This window comes from Wyeomyia smithii, chromosome 2 (assembly GCF_029784165.1).
Source record: "Wyeomyia smithii strain HCP4-BCI-WySm-NY-G18 chromosome 2, ASM2978416v1, whole genome shotgun sequence".
Lineage (NCBI taxonomy): Eukaryota > Metazoa > Arthropoda > Insecta > Diptera > Culicidae > Wyeomyia > Wyeomyia smithii.
In genome coordinates, this window is record NC_073695.1 from 87,649,676 (window position 1) to 87,669,242 (window position 19,567).

The 19,567-nt window shown below is 39.5% G+C and overlaps 3 protein-coding genes across 7 annotated transcripts; 2 read left to right on the forward strand and 1 right to left on the reverse strand.

Moving 5' to 3' along the window:
* Positions 1 to 312: 312 nt before the first annotated feature.
* On the forward strand, positions 313 to 4,973 carry LOC129723044 (trypsin-4-like). 5 transcript variants are annotated; one of them, XR_008727705.1, is made up of 5 exons: positions 313 to 451; positions 799 to 957; positions 3,090 to 3,913; positions 3,970 to 4,088; positions 4,154 to 4,973. XR_008727705.1 is itself a non-coding variant. In XM_055676987.1 (5 exons), exons 1-3 carry the CDS (start codon positions 337 to 339, stop codon positions 3,851 to 3,853), a joined length of 990 nt encoding a protein of 329 aa, XP_055532962.1. In that variant the 5' UTR covers positions 318 to 336; the 3' UTR covers positions 3,854 to 3,913; positions 3,970 to 4,088; positions 4,154 to 4,973. The 5 variants fall into 5 exon arrangements, 2 of the variants coding, with proteins under 2 accessions (XP_055532962.1, XP_055532964.1); XM_055676987.1 differs by having other exon boundaries at positions 318 to 403; XR_008727704.1 differs by having other exon boundaries at positions 319 to 508.
* Positions 4,974 to 7,422: 2,449 nt separating this feature from the next.
* LOC129722350 (polyserase-2-like) lies at positions 7,423 to 9,693 on the forward strand. The gene is made up of 4 exons (XM_055675730.1): positions 7,423 to 7,588; positions 7,649 to 8,660; positions 8,725 to 8,900; positions 8,960 to 9,693. The coding sequence occupies exons 1-4, from the start codon at positions 7,516 to 7,518 to the stop codon at positions 9,430 to 9,432; spliced, it is 1,734 nt and encodes a 577-aa protein (XP_055531705.1). The 5' UTR covers positions 7,423 to 7,515; the 3' UTR covers positions 9,433 to 9,693.
* LOC129719742 (BTB/POZ domain-containing protein Tiwaz) lies at positions 9,520 to 17,689 on the reverse strand. The gene is made up of 3 exons (XM_055671139.1): positions 17,229 to 17,689; positions 10,301 to 10,506; positions 9,520 to 10,214 (listed from the first exon to the last, which is right to left on the reverse strand). The coding sequence occupies exons 1-3, from the start codon at positions 17,687 to 17,689 to the stop codon at positions 9,784 to 9,786; spliced, it is 1,098 nt and encodes a 365-aa protein (XP_055527114.1). The 3' UTR covers positions 9,520 to 9,783.
* Positions 17,690 to 19,567: the final 1,878 nt, after the last annotated feature.

Below are 19,567 nucleotides of genomic sequence, written 5' to 3' on the forward strand. Positions count from 1 at the left end.
AAGTTCAAAACTCCGTTTAGAAAAAATTATCAAATAGCACAAAATGACATTTTCAGCCAAGAACATCTGTGCAAAGTTTCAACCAAATCTGAAACGACAATCAAAAAATTATTAAAATTGTCCAATGTTGCTTGAAATTGCTCTAATGTAACAATGTCTTTAATATAACGCATGACCGAATTGAACCGGGCGCCAAATAATTACTGATAATCGTTTGTTTCTGGAGAACGAGAGAGTGAGCGAAAAATATCAAGGCATCAAGATACTAGTATAAAACCACGGGATTGGAGTATTGAGTAGTTCAGTTTTTTAGTCGACGGGGGGTGAAACGTAGCAATGTCTAATGCTCGTCAAATCCTCGTATTGTGCATTGTGGTCTGGTGCCAGTTACTAGAAGCAAAAGGTTGGTTTAGAATGTGAATTTTTGGATGAACCAATATAGTGAATCAAGGTGAAGCATTTCGGGAGCACAGGAGACAATCCAGTTCTGTTGATAAGTGACACAACGGTTAGCGTGGGAAAACCCCAGTTTGATAACATTTGACCTTACAGAGTAGTATACATTTTATTGGTGTGATAATTTGTCATATTTATGTTTGAGTATTATTCCATGTTCGTGTTAAATTTAAAGTAACGTTTGGGTACAAAACCACAATCATCAATTTAAAAAACTGATCAAGGCGATTCTTTTAATGAAAAGAAACGAATAATTTTCTGGTGTTATTTCGCGTTTGATTGTTGAATCCAAGTAAATTGAGAACTTTTCTTTTAATTTTTGTACGTGAATTATTTTTTCAGTGTACAACGACTGGGGCAAACAATCAACATCAATTTCATTTGTTTTTGGCGGTAAAGAAGTGGATAAACTTGGCCTTTATCCATGGCATGTGGCAGTGTTCTTATCTAATAAATATCTTGGTGGAGGTTCGATTATATCCGAGCGATTTGTGTTGACAGGTAAATAGCAGCATGTAACTTCCTTCTTTATACAGTTGGAGATTGAAAACACTTTGCGGATCTTCGTACTTATCAAGTATTCTTAAGTAACGACCGTTAAATTCTATTTCACCTACTGACTACAATTGGAATTTCCGAAAATCATGTTAAGAGACGGTTATCGCACCAGAAGCGTGACTTAGTTTCTCGGCGAGTGATCTTGTTTCTTTCATGATTGCGCAGCTTGGCAATGATTGTAAAATATTCTTAACATTGATTGATAAAATGGATTTGAAATACTTCAATGCAAAAAAATGATTTTGGGTTACGGTTTATGATCCCATCGCATCCCCTCACTTTGTTTTATTGCTGTATTGACAACATGGCTTAGGCTGCACCACGAGGAGGAATGTGATTGGAACTTCCAGATTAAGGGAGCTCCGTTGCCGCAAGGTTACAGAGCCTGTTTTGATAAGCGGGTGATTTTGGGATTGAATCTTAGTAGAATCAGGCCATTTGGTTGTCATCAGTACCCCTGTTGACTCTCCTTCTAACAAAAATAAGTTCCCATTATAATAAAACTAGTGTGAGTAACGTATGAAAGTTCTCTCCAAGGTAATGTAACTAAGCGATACTGTTAGAATGGATAGAGGCTCGGTATAGTAGAGCAGTAAGCTTGAAGCGGAAAGGTAAAACTAACGCACAAGCACGGTTATGAATGATAAGCGTAACATTTACTTCAATAGTGATACTGCCAATAATACGAAGTGTCGAGTACAGAAAACATCGAGGCTCTATAACTCTCTGGTCGCAGTGATGAGTACCCTCAGAAATAAACTTTCAGATCGGAAATGCCTATAGCATGTATAATACAGTCATGTGAGTTCCGTATGCAAAACATATTTGATGGGCAGTCAGAGCCGTATTCACAACTTTTTCATCACCAACGCTTCATCCGCTCAACTCCGTTCGTCAACTTGAGTGGTGTACCTCAAGGAAGTAACTTGGGACCGCTGCTTTTTACAATATTTTTAAACGATGTTAGTATTTTGCTTGGTGACGGATGTAAGCTTATATATGCGGATGACCTAAAACTATATTTCGCCGTGAAGTGTATAGAAGATTGTCACCGTTTGCAGCAGTTACTGGATATGTTTGTAGAATGGTGCCATCGTAATAAGCTGATTGTCAGCGTCCCTAAATGCTCTGTAATGACATTTCATCGGAACTCGCAGCCTATAATGTTCAACTACCTCATCGATGGAGTCGTGCTCAACAGGGTTGAAGAGATGAATGACTTGGGTGTGACAATGGATAAGAAACTCTCCTTTGCTAGTCATCGATCGGCCGTCATTGCTAAGGCTAATCGTCAGCTGGGGTTTATAACCAAAATAGCCAAAGATTTTAATGATCCGTATTGCTTGAAAGCTTTGTATTACTCTTTAGTGCGACCTATCTTAGAGAATGCTTCACTAGTTTAGCTTCCACATCAACTGACCTGGAGTTTACGAATTGAAAGAGTGCAAAAGAGATTTGTCCGAATTGCTTTGAGAAATCTGCCTTGGCGTGACCCACAGAACTTGTCTCCATACTGTGATCGGTGCAAGCTAATCAATCTTGACACCCTAGCTCGACGACGGAAGATTCAGCAGGCAACATTTGTCGCTAAGCTCCTGAACAATGAAGTAGATTGTCCCAAACTACTATCTTTACTTGGTTTTCGTGTTCCATCGCGTGCTTTAAGGAGTTATACTCTTCTCCAAACATGGTTTCATCGCACAGCGTTTGGATTTAATGCCCCTATGTCTTCGATGATACGTGCATTTATTTCTACTGAAGATTTATTTGAATTTGGTGAGCGTTCCAGTTGTTTCTCCAGTCGAGTAGCAAGATCTGCTTATTTTACATTATGACGTTGACGATAGTGATATATTCATATTCATTAAGACTTTATGTTAGATGGATAAATAAACTAATAAATAATAAATAATAAATCCGTTGATGACCTGTATATCTTTCTCCAGAGAAATTCTTTACCTCAAGAATTTCCATCATATTAAAACCATGCTGTAGAGAAATGATTGCAAATTTTACTGTCTCCGTGTATCAACAGAAACTACTAAACATATTCTTCTCAAATTCGGTTTTACTAGCAACCCATATGATAACTGAAGTCACGAGTAACGTAGCAGTAGATCCGAAGCGGTTAACCATCAAAACTGGCATAGTGAAGTTGAGTAGCGATTCTAGCAAAGGTTACGGTGTGGTAGAAATATTTCGCTACCCGGGGTACAACAGCACGACGTACAAAAATGACATATGCTTGCTGAAGCTCGAGACCAAGTTGCGGTTCGACAACAATGTTCGTCCAATTTTCCTATGGGATTCGCATGACGTCAGTATTGAAAAGTTAATAGAACAAAAGAAGCATCCAATTGTGGTTGGATTTGGATACACCGAAGCGCAATTACAGTCCGATACATTACAACATGCCACAATGAACTTCGTCACGAACGAAGCGTGCCTGAAACAACAAAGCTCTTTTAAGGATTCTTTGTCGGACGACCAAAACTTTTGTATTCATCACCCGCAAAAGTCAGCCTGCCAAGGAGGTAGTGGAGGCAGCGTCTTTGTGCAACAAAAACGTAACGGAGCGCAAGTTTACTATCTTCGAGGGTTGGTAACTGGTGGTGCATCCTCTTGTGCTCAGGATTCGATGGTAACAATCACTGATGTGGCATACTATGCGAAGTGGATCGAAAAAATAGCTCTCCCTTGGAACTATAACCTAATTGGTCATCCAGAATGTCCTAATATTGAGACAGACAAAGCCAATCGCATCTCCATGCCAGGAGTCGTTAGTTTACGATACGCATTCAGGAAACAGTTGTTCACGCTGACTGTCACGGAATTTTGATAAGTAAAACACATGTCCTTACACAGGCTGGCTGTGTAGAAATCACAAATTTCGGCAATTGTAAATTTACCGAGCGATGACAGTTTTGTCAGATGTATAATTTTTGCTATTTTCAGGCACTCTGTATCATTGGGCGGCTCAGTTTTGTTCGATTACGGAGATGCTACTAAGCAATACAAAATAAATGCAATAAATGTCTCAGGACCTCTTGCTATTTTCTCCTTGGATAGGGAAGGTAAAGTGACGCCATTTTATTTACAAAAGATTTTGTACAATTCAATTCTACCAACTTGTTTCTAGTTGACGAGTCAATAAAACCCATCTGTCTTCCGACTAGACCAGAGTTTGGCGATGTGATGGTTATATTCTAGAATAAAGTTAAACATCACCCAAAACACCTGCATCGCTCCAATAAGAACAGCTTCACACCTAAGTGGTCACAGGAGATCCGACAGCGTCTTTTAGCTATTGAACAAAACTTGCAGGTCCAAATCAATGATGACAGTATGAGGAATCGCTTGGGAGGTGCTCCCTTCTTTTATGCCACTAACGACGATTCGAATATTCATCTGTACTTGAGAGCCGTAGAGAAATGCGCAGTTAAAGGATGTGTTGACGAAAGCAGCTTGGAATTTGTTGATGTTTTAGAGTTCAGAGAATGGATCAAAAAGGTAGTTTTGGGCGATTCCGAACTGGAAGATCAACAACCCCCAGCGATTGAATTTTATTGAGAAGACGACAGAGTTCTACGGTAAAGCGAATGAAACTATTTAGATCAGTTCTGCTTGACGTATTCAGCGATTTTGATCGTTTGGCAATGTATATTTTCAAATTATTGTTAATTCCTTCTTAATTTTGGTTTTAATTAGTTATTAATTATTGGTTTTACATACATTCTGAATATATACATAAAACATATTACCCGAGATTTTGTATAGGATTTATACTATTTCAAGGCTGTTGTTCAATTGTAACTCTCAGTAGATAAAAAAAGGGATTTCTAAATTTTTTGATGGACTACAATTGAGTTTAAAACATTGTGTAGTCGGTGTTGTTTATATTTTTATACTCTTTCAGGATAAGCTACACAAATACTGATTTGTTATAGGCGCTAGCCAAACCAGCCCTTTTAAGCGACAGGCTTATGGCGAATTCAAAAAATGTGAATTCACCACATTTAATATTTTTTCATTTGCCTTCTTTTTTTTGGTTTTCGTTCCTTTAGGTAGTTGTTGAAAATATGTGCAATGACGAAAAGAAAATAATAATCTTAATTGATAATAATGCCCGATTGCATTTGAAATGTGTTTGTGCATTTGAAATTTTTATTGTTTTTTGAAGCATTTTGATTTTATGGATATCATGAAGCATTTTGATGTAGTACTACGTGTTTCAAAAAGCTACTAAGGGAGGGTATAAAATTTAAAATCGGAACATGTGATAATTTTTCTTTTCAATTCAAATGCTTATAACTCGGTTATTTTTCATCGATTCTTCTTCGATTTTGGATCAATTTAAAAAGAAGTCAGTTATACACTCATCAAATTGCGACAAATTGTATTTTTATGATATTAACTATTGTACTGAACGATGCAAAGCGAGCGAGAAGCAAAACCTTACTCCTCCTTTCTGCTTGAGAACGAGACATATGCGACGCTTCTCAAGTCTTTTGCAAATACGCTTTTGAGATACTCTTTCTTCTTCATGCATTCCCCTGAGTAGCAGCAAGCATGCACCGACACGCAAAAACTCTTTCGTATTGCTACTCAGCGGCTGTAAAAGAGTACGCGAGTTCCTGCTAGCGAGTAGGAGCACTCGAATAAGCTTCTCGACTAGGAGGAGTGCTTGAAAAATTGTGCTCGTAAACGAAAATGCTTTCTTCATCTACCCGGTTTTGCTTCATGCACCCGACAGCCGAACGGGGGGGGGAAAATCTGTAAAGTATCGCATATTGGAACGTGTAGGGTATCGAACTGCTTTGGTCCATAATGCATCTTGAAATAAATGTACTCCGCTGCGAATGCGAGCAAGAAAGACAGCGAGAAAGAACGAGAAATAGCTTGAATGGAAAATACTCCAATGTGTGATATCGGCAGCTACGAGAACCTCACTTAAAGTGTTGCATGTTGTTTATGAGTGAGACTAACAACACTGATTGTACTATTTCAAAATGTCGAGCCTTATTTTGGATAAAAAATTCGACCAATCAGAGCTGAAAACAAAACCAATCCCCATCCAATATGATTTTTTACCGGATTCGGGATGCTATCCAGAGTATGGAGATCAACTCTAGACGCCATTTTTAAATTCAAGATTGTGACATCCGGTTTTCAGGGGTTCGTACAACGCTGGCAAAATCAATCCTCTAACATCTTTCTAATTCTTCAAAATGCTTCTTCCTGCTCCTTTTGCCAAACTCTGCATTCTTTTCCAGCAGATGAAATATACGCTTCACGACTATGCTGAAAAAGTGCAGACATTCCAGGAATTGTTGACCAAAGTGTTCCGAAGTTGGGGTCGGGGAATTTGCATTTGTTTCTGTATAGACCCCAATGCGACCAGTACTTTCTGATCTTTTGTGGCATTGTCCGGCCGTTTTTGCTGTTCGAACATTTTTTTGTTTTTGCCCATTTGTAGAGTTACTTATTGAATAGTAACCTGCTCCGTGTTATAGTGCTTTTTTTCTGCTACTTCAGACTTAGTAACCTACTTCCTTCCTTATCGACCTTATCATATCCTCCTGCAAGTTATCACACACACCATCTATGGTATTATCGAAGCTTTAGAACCGGGGGTTATTAGGTCTGGAGGGTAGATCTGTGTGGAAAAGCCTGAGAATAAACCCAAACTAGAGTCCTTTTTGTCAACGAATGGCTTGGGTTAGTTTCGCGAATGTCTAAATTATTCAAAATCGTAAGAGGACTCAAGAGTTGAAGCTTGATAAAAACTCAGCCTACCTAATTGCATGCAATCTCTGCGAGCGAAATACAGTACTTGCATCTGAAACCTTGCATGCAAACTTATCACATCGAATTGCTTCTGGTGGGACGCGTGTTAACGCTTTCGCTATGATTCCTCGCAATTTAGAAATGATGAAAGCTTTTGAATGCAAGAAGACGATAACAAGCAATCTTGCTCGTAAGTGTGTGTATGAATACTAGGTGGATTATTTTTTACTTTTTGTGGGATTTTTTTCGTCAGGGGAATAGAATTACATTGTCCATTGGTGTGAACTTTTGTAATTACTTTTGCAATTTTGTAATTGTCTGTGGGAATAATCTTGAATAAAAATATTTAAATAAAATAAATGGTTTCCATTTCATAATATTTTCTCAGATGTTTTCAAGATTGTCTATTTTTCAAATTACTAAGAAAATGTTATATATAGCATAGTAACATTAAATTTTCGATGCACGTGTTTTAATTTAACAAATTTCAAAGCATTTTGAGTTAGAATCAATCGAAACATTTCATCTGAAGTTTTCCGATTCTCTCGTAGGTCTAAATACTTGAATTAATTACTCAGCTAAAACAAATAATCAAAGTACATGTTGAAATCAAAACATTAATTGCATTGCTCACATGAACCGTAATCAAAATCAATCATTCCGCATAGGAGAGCAGTTCTTATCGGACGTGTTTCAGTTTTAGTTGTGGCAGCAATGTCAATCGCAAACAAAATCTTTTTTTTCGCGATCCTTCTGCTTGTAACTAGTCTACACGAGAATAACGCTGGTAAGTAACCATCTAGAAAAACCAATATTTTACCCATTGGTCAGCATCACTCTGTTGCAGAATACCAGTGTGGAAAGCTAAGCCGGCGGGCAGGTTTCGTGATTAATGCCGATGAGACGGAAAACGTCTGGCCCTGGCATGTCGCTGTCTACAATGTAAGCGATAAGTATATAGCCGGTGGAACGATCGTTAGTGATCGTTTCGTATTGACGGCAGCTCATGTGACCTTTCGGAATGAACATATTGCGTTGCATCCCTTCGAGCTGCACGTCAGGATGGGTATTCACGATTTGACCAATCCCCAGAATTACACGCGCTACGGTAATGTATCCAAGATTATTCGGTATCCGAACTACGACACCAAACTGTTGATGAATGATCTGGCATTACTGAAATTGGTTGAACCAATTGAGTTTAGTGTTTACATAGCACCAATTTGTTTGTGGCCGACGGATGGACCGGACTTAGACAACGTAGCGGCCAAGCAACAGGGTACCGTTGTTGGTTGGGGATTCACAGAGAATAGTACGGTTTCACAGGTTCTGCGGGAAGCTAAAATGTCGATCATAGATTTCCAGAGCTGCGCTGAGAATACGAAATCGTTCCAGCAGTTACTAGCCAAGGGTAAAAACTACTGCGCCGGGAATCGAGGTGAAACAACCGTTTGTAGGGGCGATAGCGGCGGTGGAATGTATTTTATGATCGACTTCACCTGGTACCTGAGAGGTATCGTTAATCAGGGCACTCCCACGCAAGACACTCGGTATCCGTGCGATCCAAGCAAGGAGGTACTTTTTATGGATGTTCCGTACTATCAAAAGTGGATTGAGCGGTACACTCTACCGGAGCAACACAACCGACTGGCACTGCGTAAGTGTGGTTTGGGAATTTACGTGGAATCGGCACAGAAGATAAATAAAGTACTGACAGCGGACAGAAATCCGTGGATGGCTCATCTGCACTATCTCTTTTGGGACCGTTTCTACGTGAGTGATTGTCATGGGATTCTTGTTCATCCGGAGTTTGTACTGACGCTTGCCAGATGCATTGTAAAACAAGCCAACCGAGAACTGTAAAGCAATTTATTCATAAGTTACCATATTATGTGAAAATGTCATTGGTCTATATTTTTTCAGATTACACGTTGTGCTAGGTGAGTCAACGATAGGACCGAACCCGTTTGATGGAAGCCAGCACGACGTTCTATTCATCGGCATCAGCGACACGTTCATACATGATAAATTCGAACAGAATCGATATGGCTACGATGTGGGGCTTGTTCATTTGACCAGGGCAATCGACGCCAACAGAGGTAATCTTTTTTTTGCGACTACGAAAGTATTTTCTATAATTCCCAGCGCTATCACACAGACATTGCCACCCCGATATGTTTGCCAGCTAGACTCGAACCGAATCCGTACTTTGTCCTTACGGCGTGGTACCGCCGAGATGACCATCCTAAAGAGCTTTCTTCTTCATTGCTTCAGCCAGTACGGTTCTTCTCCTGCAGTTCGCTGTACAATCGGGCAGGAATGGCGATTTCAGCGGATTCGTTCCTCAACTGCTATCAACACTGCAAACTATCGGAAAATGTGAAAGCCAACGGAACCTACACTTGCGAGTTGATATATGAGAAAGACTGTCGATTTCCGCTATCCGGTGGACCGGTCTTCTACACCAAACATGACGGCTACAGCACGTACACTTATCTGGCTGGTATGCGATCGTTCGGGTCAGCCGATTGTAAGGACAAGCTGAATGATATTTACACGGATGTTGTGATGCTGGGACCATGGATTTCCAAAACAATCGAAGAAAACGCCCTGTTTGTCGATAAAATCTAGCACGGTAGAGTTAGAGACTTTTATTAGTTCGTTCCAATGTCACTTACTTAAAGGAGGTAACATAAATGGTGATTATTTTTTTGAATTTTCTAATTACACTAATTTTCAATTAGATGCGTCATTAAGTACAATAAGTTTATTCTAATCAAATTACCATGATCGGTTCGCCCTTATCAGGGCTGCATTAAAATGGACATAGTTCATTTTGTTTCACTGTCTCTATCGACTGTTGCGAGTAGAATAAATAAAAAAAAAACTAAGCGTCGCTCGCTTTAAGTCAGCTAAAACATGTTTCGAATGTAGTGTACTTTTTTTGTTTTAATTGTTTAATTGTCAATTACACTTAGATTATCACATTGAACTTTTACGAATTAATAGATACTCAGAGAACTGTTGCGATTCTACGCCCCCACCGGTGCTGGCTTCGACGTTAAATCCGGCGTTCAGTAATCGCGTCAGCACTTGGATGGAGTTGAGTTTGCAGAAGCCATTCAGCGGGAACCGAATCACCTGCCTCCCGTCGAACTGATTCCAAGCCGCTCCGGTTCGAGCATCTAGGATGGCCTGGTTCGTCTCCGGGAAAACCTCGTCCAAAATGGAGTGCTCAGCCGAGATCAGAATCCGTTCCCCAAGGTCCGGAGAGATGTGCAGGGCTACCACATCGTGGTTGGCGTCCGGCGGGGTTGACGATTTGCTTCGCAGCCGGCTGCTTCCGAACGGGGGCCATCCGTTCCCGCTGCGTGTTCGTTCCTTCTTTATCTGTTCGATCTGTTTGATCATAGCTGAAAGCAGAGGAGATTTGATGAAATTAATTTCACTATCGATGTAATCATTAAAACATCGCCCAGCAGCAGGCGCTAGTACTCACGAACAATATCGAAATATTTGGCTTCCTCCAGCAGGAGTTCGAGATCGGGAAAGTCTTCGGCGACCAACAGTTTAGAGTTGCGCATAAAATTGAGAATATGCCGGAACATGCCGCCATCGCGGTCGATAAAGTAGTGCTGCTTGAGTGAGTCCAACACGATCGGGATGCAACCGTTGAATAGTTTGGCTAGCCGCGAGTCCGGGTATCTGAAAATGAGCGATTAAATAGAGCTTTAGAGATTTAGTATTCGAAACATAACAAAGTTGAAAACATTAATTGATGTTGATCGAGAGATAAAACGTGCTTCAAATTTGTAACACAATGACTACACACATTCACATTTCAGTTAATTTTACAATATATCACAGTGGAGATGAAGTTTTCTTGTATCTAACGAGCATGAGCTGAACATCAGAAACGGAACACCGGTTGTAGGTTACCGGACCAGATTAACTTCCGAGTTCCAGACAAAAGAGTTTAAAAAGTTAAATAGTATGACAATTATGCGGCTATTTACGCTATGTAACAAAACAACTTGGTGTTTTTACGACTTTTCTCGAACAAACATAACATAAGAAATCCATAAAATGTCGAATGTTGCAGTTCTGCGATCACAGACAGTGGTTCTTTAATAAAAATGTGCGAAACCGGGAGTTATAGACAACCAGAACGGAATGCTCTCTATTGGGCAAAACTTCTCGTTTAATTATGCTATCAACCGTTAAAAGCATGATAAAATTTATTGGTAATTTTTCATTTTTTCGAAATGAGTTTACATGTTAGTTGGAATAATGTGAAATGATTTCAACATTCCCTCCAGGATATGGCCAATAGGGTGGGGAATCGTTATAAGGAAAAAACGAAACATGATAGCAGAAAGCCCGAACCAAGTTTTTTTGTTCTATTTTGAGCCCCAAACAATCCTAAATTTATCGGAATTCGATTGGTTTAGTCTCCGCTTGGCGCATTGCATTTCAAATTCATATGGAGATTTGTATGGAAAAGCCAACGTTTTTGCATTTTCCTTTCTAAAGAGCTCAAAGTGGCTTAAACTATAGGTTTCATGACTTCAAATGGTAGGATTTTTGATACCCAACAACTTGGCCGAAGACACCAAAGAGCTAAGGTGTCCCAAAAGAATACTAGAGCTGTTCAAAGTTGATTATGTCGAAATTTATGTTGCAGATCATTTTTTCTGCCAACACTTCCAGTGTACCGGCGTCAGTCAGATTTCCATCAGAAGTAACCTCTGAAACACGTTGTAGATTTTACCTACGCCTAGAATATTGACCTGACTTTGTTTGCTTGATCCAGTTGAGTGTATAAACTCGTTACGACAGGTTACTTCTGATGGGAATCCTACTGACACCGGTTCATTGGTAATGTTGGCAGAAAACAAGATTTTCTGCATTTAAATCGACATACTCACCTTTGAACAGCTGTAGCTCTGTTTAGGGACATCCTAGCTCTTCAGTATCTTTTGCATAGTTGTTAGGCATCTTAAATACTATACTTTGACATAAGGTAGTGCACTATCAGAGCATTATTAAGCTCTCTAGAAAGGTAAATGCAAAAAAGTGGGTTTTCCCATATAAATTTTCATACAAATTTTAAATGCAATGCGCCAAGCGGAGACAAAACCAATCCAAAAAAACTTGATACTGGAAAATCGATCACTTTTCCCCACCCTAATGGCCAATCTTGGCCATTTTCGTTCATATACACAATGATAATGATCCTTTACAGGGCCACCACAGCTATCGCAAAGGGTTTGATAAATAACAATTAGCGTAGTCCTACATTAGTAATGCAATCATGTCTCAGATACAACACCTGCTCACGTTTTTTATACACGCAGAAATCCTATGAACAATATTTTGGAATGTAATAACAGAAATATTCAATTCGATATTTTTCTGCCGAACCAAAACTTTCGTTATCACCGTTGAACACATATGGTAATGCATTTGATTCATTTTTAGTTGCTGTGGTATTCTGGTAATAACAACCTAAAGTTTAAATATTTTACATACAGCAAAAAAATTAACAGAAAAGTTCCTTTCTTCATTTTTCATCTTTTTTCACTTTTCCAAACAAACTTATGTCTTTACCATTTCCATCACATTTCTAACACATTCTTTCTCACTGTATTACTTCCTTCCTCTCTTCCACCCTCCACTATTTTTGCTCTTTTTATCCCTTTTTCTTTAACTTTTCCATTCTCTTTCTGATCGCTCCCTTTTTTTCTCTTTCTCTCTGGGTCTCTCTCTTCTTATTTGGTTACTTCTAAGCCATTGATTCCAACACATCTTGTACCCCTCTACGTCACAACCTTTGACTGCAGCAATGATTCATTCAAATCAATTTCCATCTCCTTCATCACCCACTTGAGCAGTTACACAAAAAACGCAGACAGACAGACAGACAGACAGACAGACAGACAGACAGACAGACAGACAGACAGACAGACAGACAGACAGACAGACAGACAGACAGACAGACAGACAGACAGACAGACAGACAGACAGACAGACAGACAGACAGACAGACAGACAGACAGACAGACAGACAGACAGACAGACAGACAGACAGACAGACAGACAGACAGACAGACAGACAGACAGACAGACAGACAGACAGACAGACAGATAGACAGACAGACAGGACAGACAGACAGACAGGACAGACAGACAGACAGGACAGACAGACAGACAGGACAGACAGACAGACAGGACAGACAGACAGACAGGACAGACAGACAGACAGGACAGACAGACAGACAGGACAGACAGACAGACAGGACAGACAGACAGACAGGACAGACAGACAGGACAGACAGACAGGACAGACAGACAGACAGGACAGACAGACAGACAGGACAGACAGACAGACAGGACAGACAGACAGGACAGACAGACCGAAGGACAGACAGACAGGACAGACAGACAGACAGGACAGACAGACAGACAGGACAGACAGACAGACAGGACAGACAGACAGACAGACAGGACAAACAGACAGACAGACAGACAGACAGACAGACAGGCAGGCAGGCAGGCAGGCAGGCAGACAGACAGACAGACAGACAGACAGACAGACAGGCAGACAGGCAGACAGACAGACAGACTGTTTTTTTATAGGTATAGATTGTCATTTTTGATTAGGCTGAAATTTTGCATAGACGTTTCTATGGGCAAAAGATGTCATGTTGTGTCATTGTTAATTTTTTTGTAACACGGATCAATTTTGAGAAGCTATTTAAAAATACCCTTTTGGGATGGGTTGATGATAAGAAATAATTTTAGGGCCAACATGGTTTATTTGATCGGTGTAACATCTTCGGCAAAGTTGTAGATACTAACTTTATATTTGCGAAAAAAATATAAACTCTAAAAAAATACTTATTTATTGGAGAAAATGTTAAAAGGAAAATTCAAAATTAATTATCCAGAGAAGCTCAATTTTTTTAAATTTATTTTGCAATCCTCTGAACAACGCATCCGATCATGAATGATCAGAATTCAGGGAAAGAATGTTTTTTTGAAAATATTTTTTTTATTAGAGGACAAAATTGTTCAATCATTCAAACCGTTTTGACTGTAAAAATATTTTTAATTTCTCATGAAGTGCTCTATTGGAAATTAAAACTATTTCTACAGCCAAAACGGTTTGAACAATTAGCACAGTGTCTTTAGCAAAGTTGTAGATAATAATTTTGTCCTTCCAAAAATATATGTCTAACAAAACAAAATTTCAAATCTTTTCTTTCGAAAATTCCTAACTATTTTTCTTGACTTCTCCATGACCTGACCGGTTGCATTGTTTAGGTAATCTTTTGTATTTTTTATAAAAAAATAGATTTTTAAAATATAATCTTTTTTGGATAATAATTTTTCTTTTAACTTTTTTTCAAGAAAAAAAAATTATTGATTAGAAAGTATATTTTTTTCAGAAAGACAAAATTATTGTCTACAACTTTGCCGAAGACGTCACACCGATCAAACGAACCGTTTTGGCATTAAAATATTTGTAATCATCAAAGCCTTCCAAAAATATTATTTTCGTGTTCCAAAAAATCTAACCAATAGCACAAAATGGCATCTTTTGCCTATAGAAACGTCAACGCAAAGTTTCAGCCAAATAAAAAATGGTCGATTAAATTGGTTGCTCGTTTTTTATGGAAATTCTCTTTTACTAACACTCATTCACTAGACCTTAGCCCATATTGCACTCGTTTGAACAACAAACATATACCAATTTTTTGCTGTGTGGACTCATCACTGCGACAGGAGACATTTGATCTACCATATTGTGATATTGTTCAGGTGTTTTCTGTACTCCACACTTCATTTTATTGGCTGTATAACTATTGAAGTAAATGATACGCTTTTTCATTTATATTCGTGCTTGTGTGTGAGTGGCTACCCTTTCGTTTCAAACTTACTGCTCTAATATACCGAGTCTTTTTCTATCCTACCAATATCGTCAAATTACCATTCCCTGGACTGAGATTACACCCAACGTTCCTCTCTGGCCATCAAGAGGAAGAGTCTTATCGAAACCTCGTTCCCCGCGCCAATATCGCCTATAACAATTCCCTGGAGAGGATAAATATTCCTGAGACCAGTTTCATGATAAGATGGACTTATTTTGTCAAGAGTAAGGAGTCTCCAACAAAGACGTCACGTTACGTGCAACTTTGAACTATTGGATAAACCATATTCCACGTGGATTAGTTTTTGGTGATTTCAGACCCGCTTTTCTCTCCATAGACAATCGTTCATACATATTTTAAAAATTTTGTATGAATCCTGGATATTCGTCAACAGAAACTGTTGATGTGGAATGTGAATAGCCCCCAAATTTCTTCTCATATTTATAAACTCATTCAGGTCATTTAAGATTGCTCAAATTTGTTAAAGTAGCAAAGTTTAACTTAAAATTGATCAAAACAATGCAGTGATCGAAGTCACCCCGGAATGATGATTGATGAAAAAAATTTTAGAGCATATTTAGAAACAGCAGAGTTGTTTCTAAACTTCTAAAGTAGTGATTGGATCTTTCTCAACTCATGCCAGTACTCATTTCAAAAATACCAAATAACCCGGACGAACACATAAGATTCGCATAGATTCTCTAGGATTCCTCACATTGGATTCCTGAGCGTCCTTGAAAAGGATTCCTGAAAAAGAAACCTCAGGAATGCCCTGTATATGGCTCTAGGATTCTTGAAATAAGAATCGAGAGTGGGAATCCTCCGGATCGTGTTTGCGATTCTTTTCACGATTCCGTCACCGAGTTATAGGTATCCTAGGGATGGATTCTCTGCGTGTTAGTAAGGGAATTCATGCAGTATATTCTTAAAATATTTAAGATATATTCAAAAAAATTATCAAAGTCACCCCTGTTTACGGTAACATGAATGTTCATGCGCGTAACATGAATGTTTTACGGCAACATGAATGTAACATTAGGGTGGGGCTTATTTCCAAAAATGTTCGCTGGACCTGCTTTCCCAGGTAAAAAGACCTCCTTGGGGCTCAATAAGCAACATATATAAAATTGGTTGAATTTCATTAAAGTCTAGAGGTGGCGCAGAGGGCCTAAAGTTCAAGTTTGAAACAAAAGCAGTTTTTGAACAAAAGATATAGTTATATAGGTAAACACGTGATTTTGTGGGCGTAAATTTTGTCCGTTTTGCGTTAAATTTAACCGTTTTTGAGATATTCACAATTTCAGTGTGCACTTTTGCAATCCTGGGGTCTGTGATTATGAGGAAATGCACAAAGTGCCTCTATAAGTGAACACGTCATGTTCTCGAATATATTCTTGCAATAGACATCATTGTTCCTCCAAAAAGAGTGGAAAAGAGAAAGAAAAAGGATGGAAAGGGAAAACTAAGAAAAGGCAAATGCTTGTATAGTTTGTATTTAATCTAAAAAACCTAAATTAATCCACCTAGCGGTCAGACCCAGCCTTTCCAGATGGAAACTGCTTAAAATAGGTTCGGGGTGATTGGAATAGTGTCCCTCGATTGATAACTTTGATTATTGTTAAAGTTTGCTAACTTAGTTTTATAATATGAAAACAATTTCTGACAGAGAAAAAGATAGAGAACAGATTGATATTCTTCTGTTTGAAATTCACCCAACACATTTCGAGTATTTCGTCTGAATACACAGGCGGTTCCTAAAGCTGCTGAGAATATGTTCCCTACCCTACTGTTATTGGATTGAAAAGTCCATGTAAATCTATTTTTACAAATAATAAGTTTGAATGAGAAAGGCTGGGTCTGACCGCTAGGTGGATTAATTTAGGTTTTTTAGATTAAATACAAACTATACAAGCATTTGCCTTTTCTTAGTTTTCCCTTTTCCATCCTTTTTCTTTCTCTTTTTCACTCTTTTCGGAGGAAAAATGATGTCCAATGCAAGAATATATTCGAGAACATGACGTGTTAACTTATACAGGCACTTTGTGCATTTCTTCATAATCACAGACCCTGGGATTGCAAAAGTGCACACTGAAATTGTGAATATCTCAAAAACGGTTAAATTTAACGCAAAATGGACAAAATTTACGCCTTAATTAAAGGATCACAAAATCACGTGTTTACCTATATGGGTATGTGTTTTGATTAAAAACTGCTTTCATTTCAAATTTGACCTTTAGGCCCCCTGCGCCACCTCTAGACCTTAATGAAATTCAACCAATTTTTTATCTGTTGCTTATTGAACCCCAAGTAGGTTTTTTTGCCTGGGAAAACAGGTCCGGCGAACATTTTTGAAAATGAGCCCCACCCTAATGTAACATGCGCTATGAATGTTCTTTATCAAATAAATATAGATAAGAGAAGCTGCCGTATTTATTTCATGTACATAATATGGCTACCCGAAAGACTGCAAAAAATATATTTTTGATTACTTACTTCGTCAAGGTCTCAAGCGAACTGGTGTAGATCGTACCGCCGACGTCGATATGCACCGGAGCGGTGTACTTGGAGGCGGCCGCCACGCACGGAATGCCCGTGATTTGCTTGTGATTGGAGTGATGGTACCCGCTTCCCACGCCCGTCACGGCAGGCGAGACGGCCGGTATCGGCGGCGTCGGCGTCGGCGATGACGAGTTCGATATGGTTGGCGACGTGGTGGGTGAAGTGCTAATTTTGATTTGCGTTGCGGAAAACAGTCTCGTTGCCGACAGATCTCGGGGCTCTAGCGAGTGCTTAACATCTCGGTCCACTGCAGTGCCTCCAACTCCTCCACCTCCTGCAGCACCTCCGCCCCCACCACCGCCACCCCCTCCCCCTCCTCCGCCGCCGCCGCCACCTGCACCACCACCACGCTCTGGTCGATCCCGGTCACGATCACGATCTCGTTCTCGGTCCATATCGCTGTTACATTTTCGCCTGCGTGGGTGAAAAGAAAGTTTGTAAGGTGCTGTTAGTGGAAAGTGATTTACTACCCGCGGCATAGAGCTGCGATTTGGATGCTTATATGGTATTCCAAAATGAGAACCATACAATCATTATAGTTAGAATAAAATAAAAATATATAGAAGTGTACACTTGCAAAATCGAAAATTCTTGATGTACCGAAATGTAATACCGTTGTTTTAATTAATATTATTCATAAATATTTTTTGGTTTTATATCCTTCCAACTACATAAATTATGCCGTTTTTTGAACTTTACACCTTTGATACCTTTTGAAGCGGAAGGCAGTAAAACTCGCCTTGTAAATGCAGCATGCTTTTTTGGCTAGCAATTTTATTAAATTATGAATATAACTTTGGGCAACCTAATTTGTAATATTTTCACATCTCTCTGCAATGCATGTTCCGGAAAGTGTGTGGAAAGTCGCGCTCTTTCTCCTTGCATCATGAGTTGAAATCTCCTTAGCGTACACGCACAGCTTTTGCGCCCGCGGGAAGTCAGCAATCTGAATCCAAAATATAAAAAATCGAGTACACTGTAAACCCCCAAAGTAAACCAGCACCAGCACCGAAAAACCAAATATGTTAAGGTTTTCAAATTTAACGTTGCATGTTTGTTTCGATATGAAAACTTTCGGTAAATTGAGCACTGAATATTTTGTGGCATCCAAGCTGTGCGTAGAGGCAAGCGATTACCAGAGTGCACTGAAGTGACTTACTGTATTTTCCATAAAACCACCAATGGAGAAAACTCGACAAGTCAACCAAAACGGGGCAGCGAGCATGAAGTACAAACTCTCGCGGTATCCTCGAGCGTCTTCGCAGTCAACATCTTCGCCAAGAACGGCTGTCCGGGGAATGTTTCAACCGGGCGCGACGGTTGTCGGTGGAATGTGCAGTACATGACGCTCTTGGTGCCCGGAGCGGTGGGCGGCTGGGCTTCCCCGCACTCGATGACGCGGGTGGGTTACGGTTTGCGGAGTGGCAGGAAGGTTGTGTTGGTGTCATGATATTTTTTCCTTTTTTTTGGTTTTATTTTTAAGATTAATTGCACCCCCCGAGGGGCATCTCGTACCAAATAGATAGCCGGCGGGATGCTGGCTCAAACTCGTGACGCGAAAAATGTGTTTTAATGAGAGTGTGTTTCGGGAAGGCTGTTTTTTCTCTGCATACCGCCCGAGTGATGTTGACGTGGGGGCCTGTGCATAAAGTACCACCACACGGTCTGTTGACGGGTGCTCTCACAGGGGTAGATATGCAAACCGCAATCCGGACAAGGCAGCGTATAAAGAGGGCTGATGCAAAACTGTTGCTGGAGCGATACCGCAGGACCCCCACATTTTTTTACTACATCAGGGGGTTTTGGGTCGGGTGAGCGAGGAAAACAGCGACGAGATGACATACTGAACTTTGAAGGCATGTGCATAAACATAAAAGGATTGCTGAACGAAAATAGTGTGATCAATAAAATTCTTTAGGTGTCAGTCTAATATTTCAGGGAAATAGTACTTCCAGGCTCTTTTACTGGTTAAAGTTATCATTATATCTTTTCACTAATTACATATTTTCTGTGTAAAATAAGACACAAACAAGACAAATATTAGTATGCGTGGTACTTTAGTTAAATCTTGTCGAACTAGCATAGTTGTCTGCTCAATATTTTTTTTACAAAAAAGCTCGGTTTAACTTTTCGTAAATTAGCAAAATTTACGAAAAGGTAAACCGAGCATTTTTGGGAGAACACTGTTGTCCGATCTAATTCTGATGTCATTAGTGTTTGGCTTTCTTCGACAATTGATGAGAGGAAAAAAAAACATGTGAAACCAGACAGTC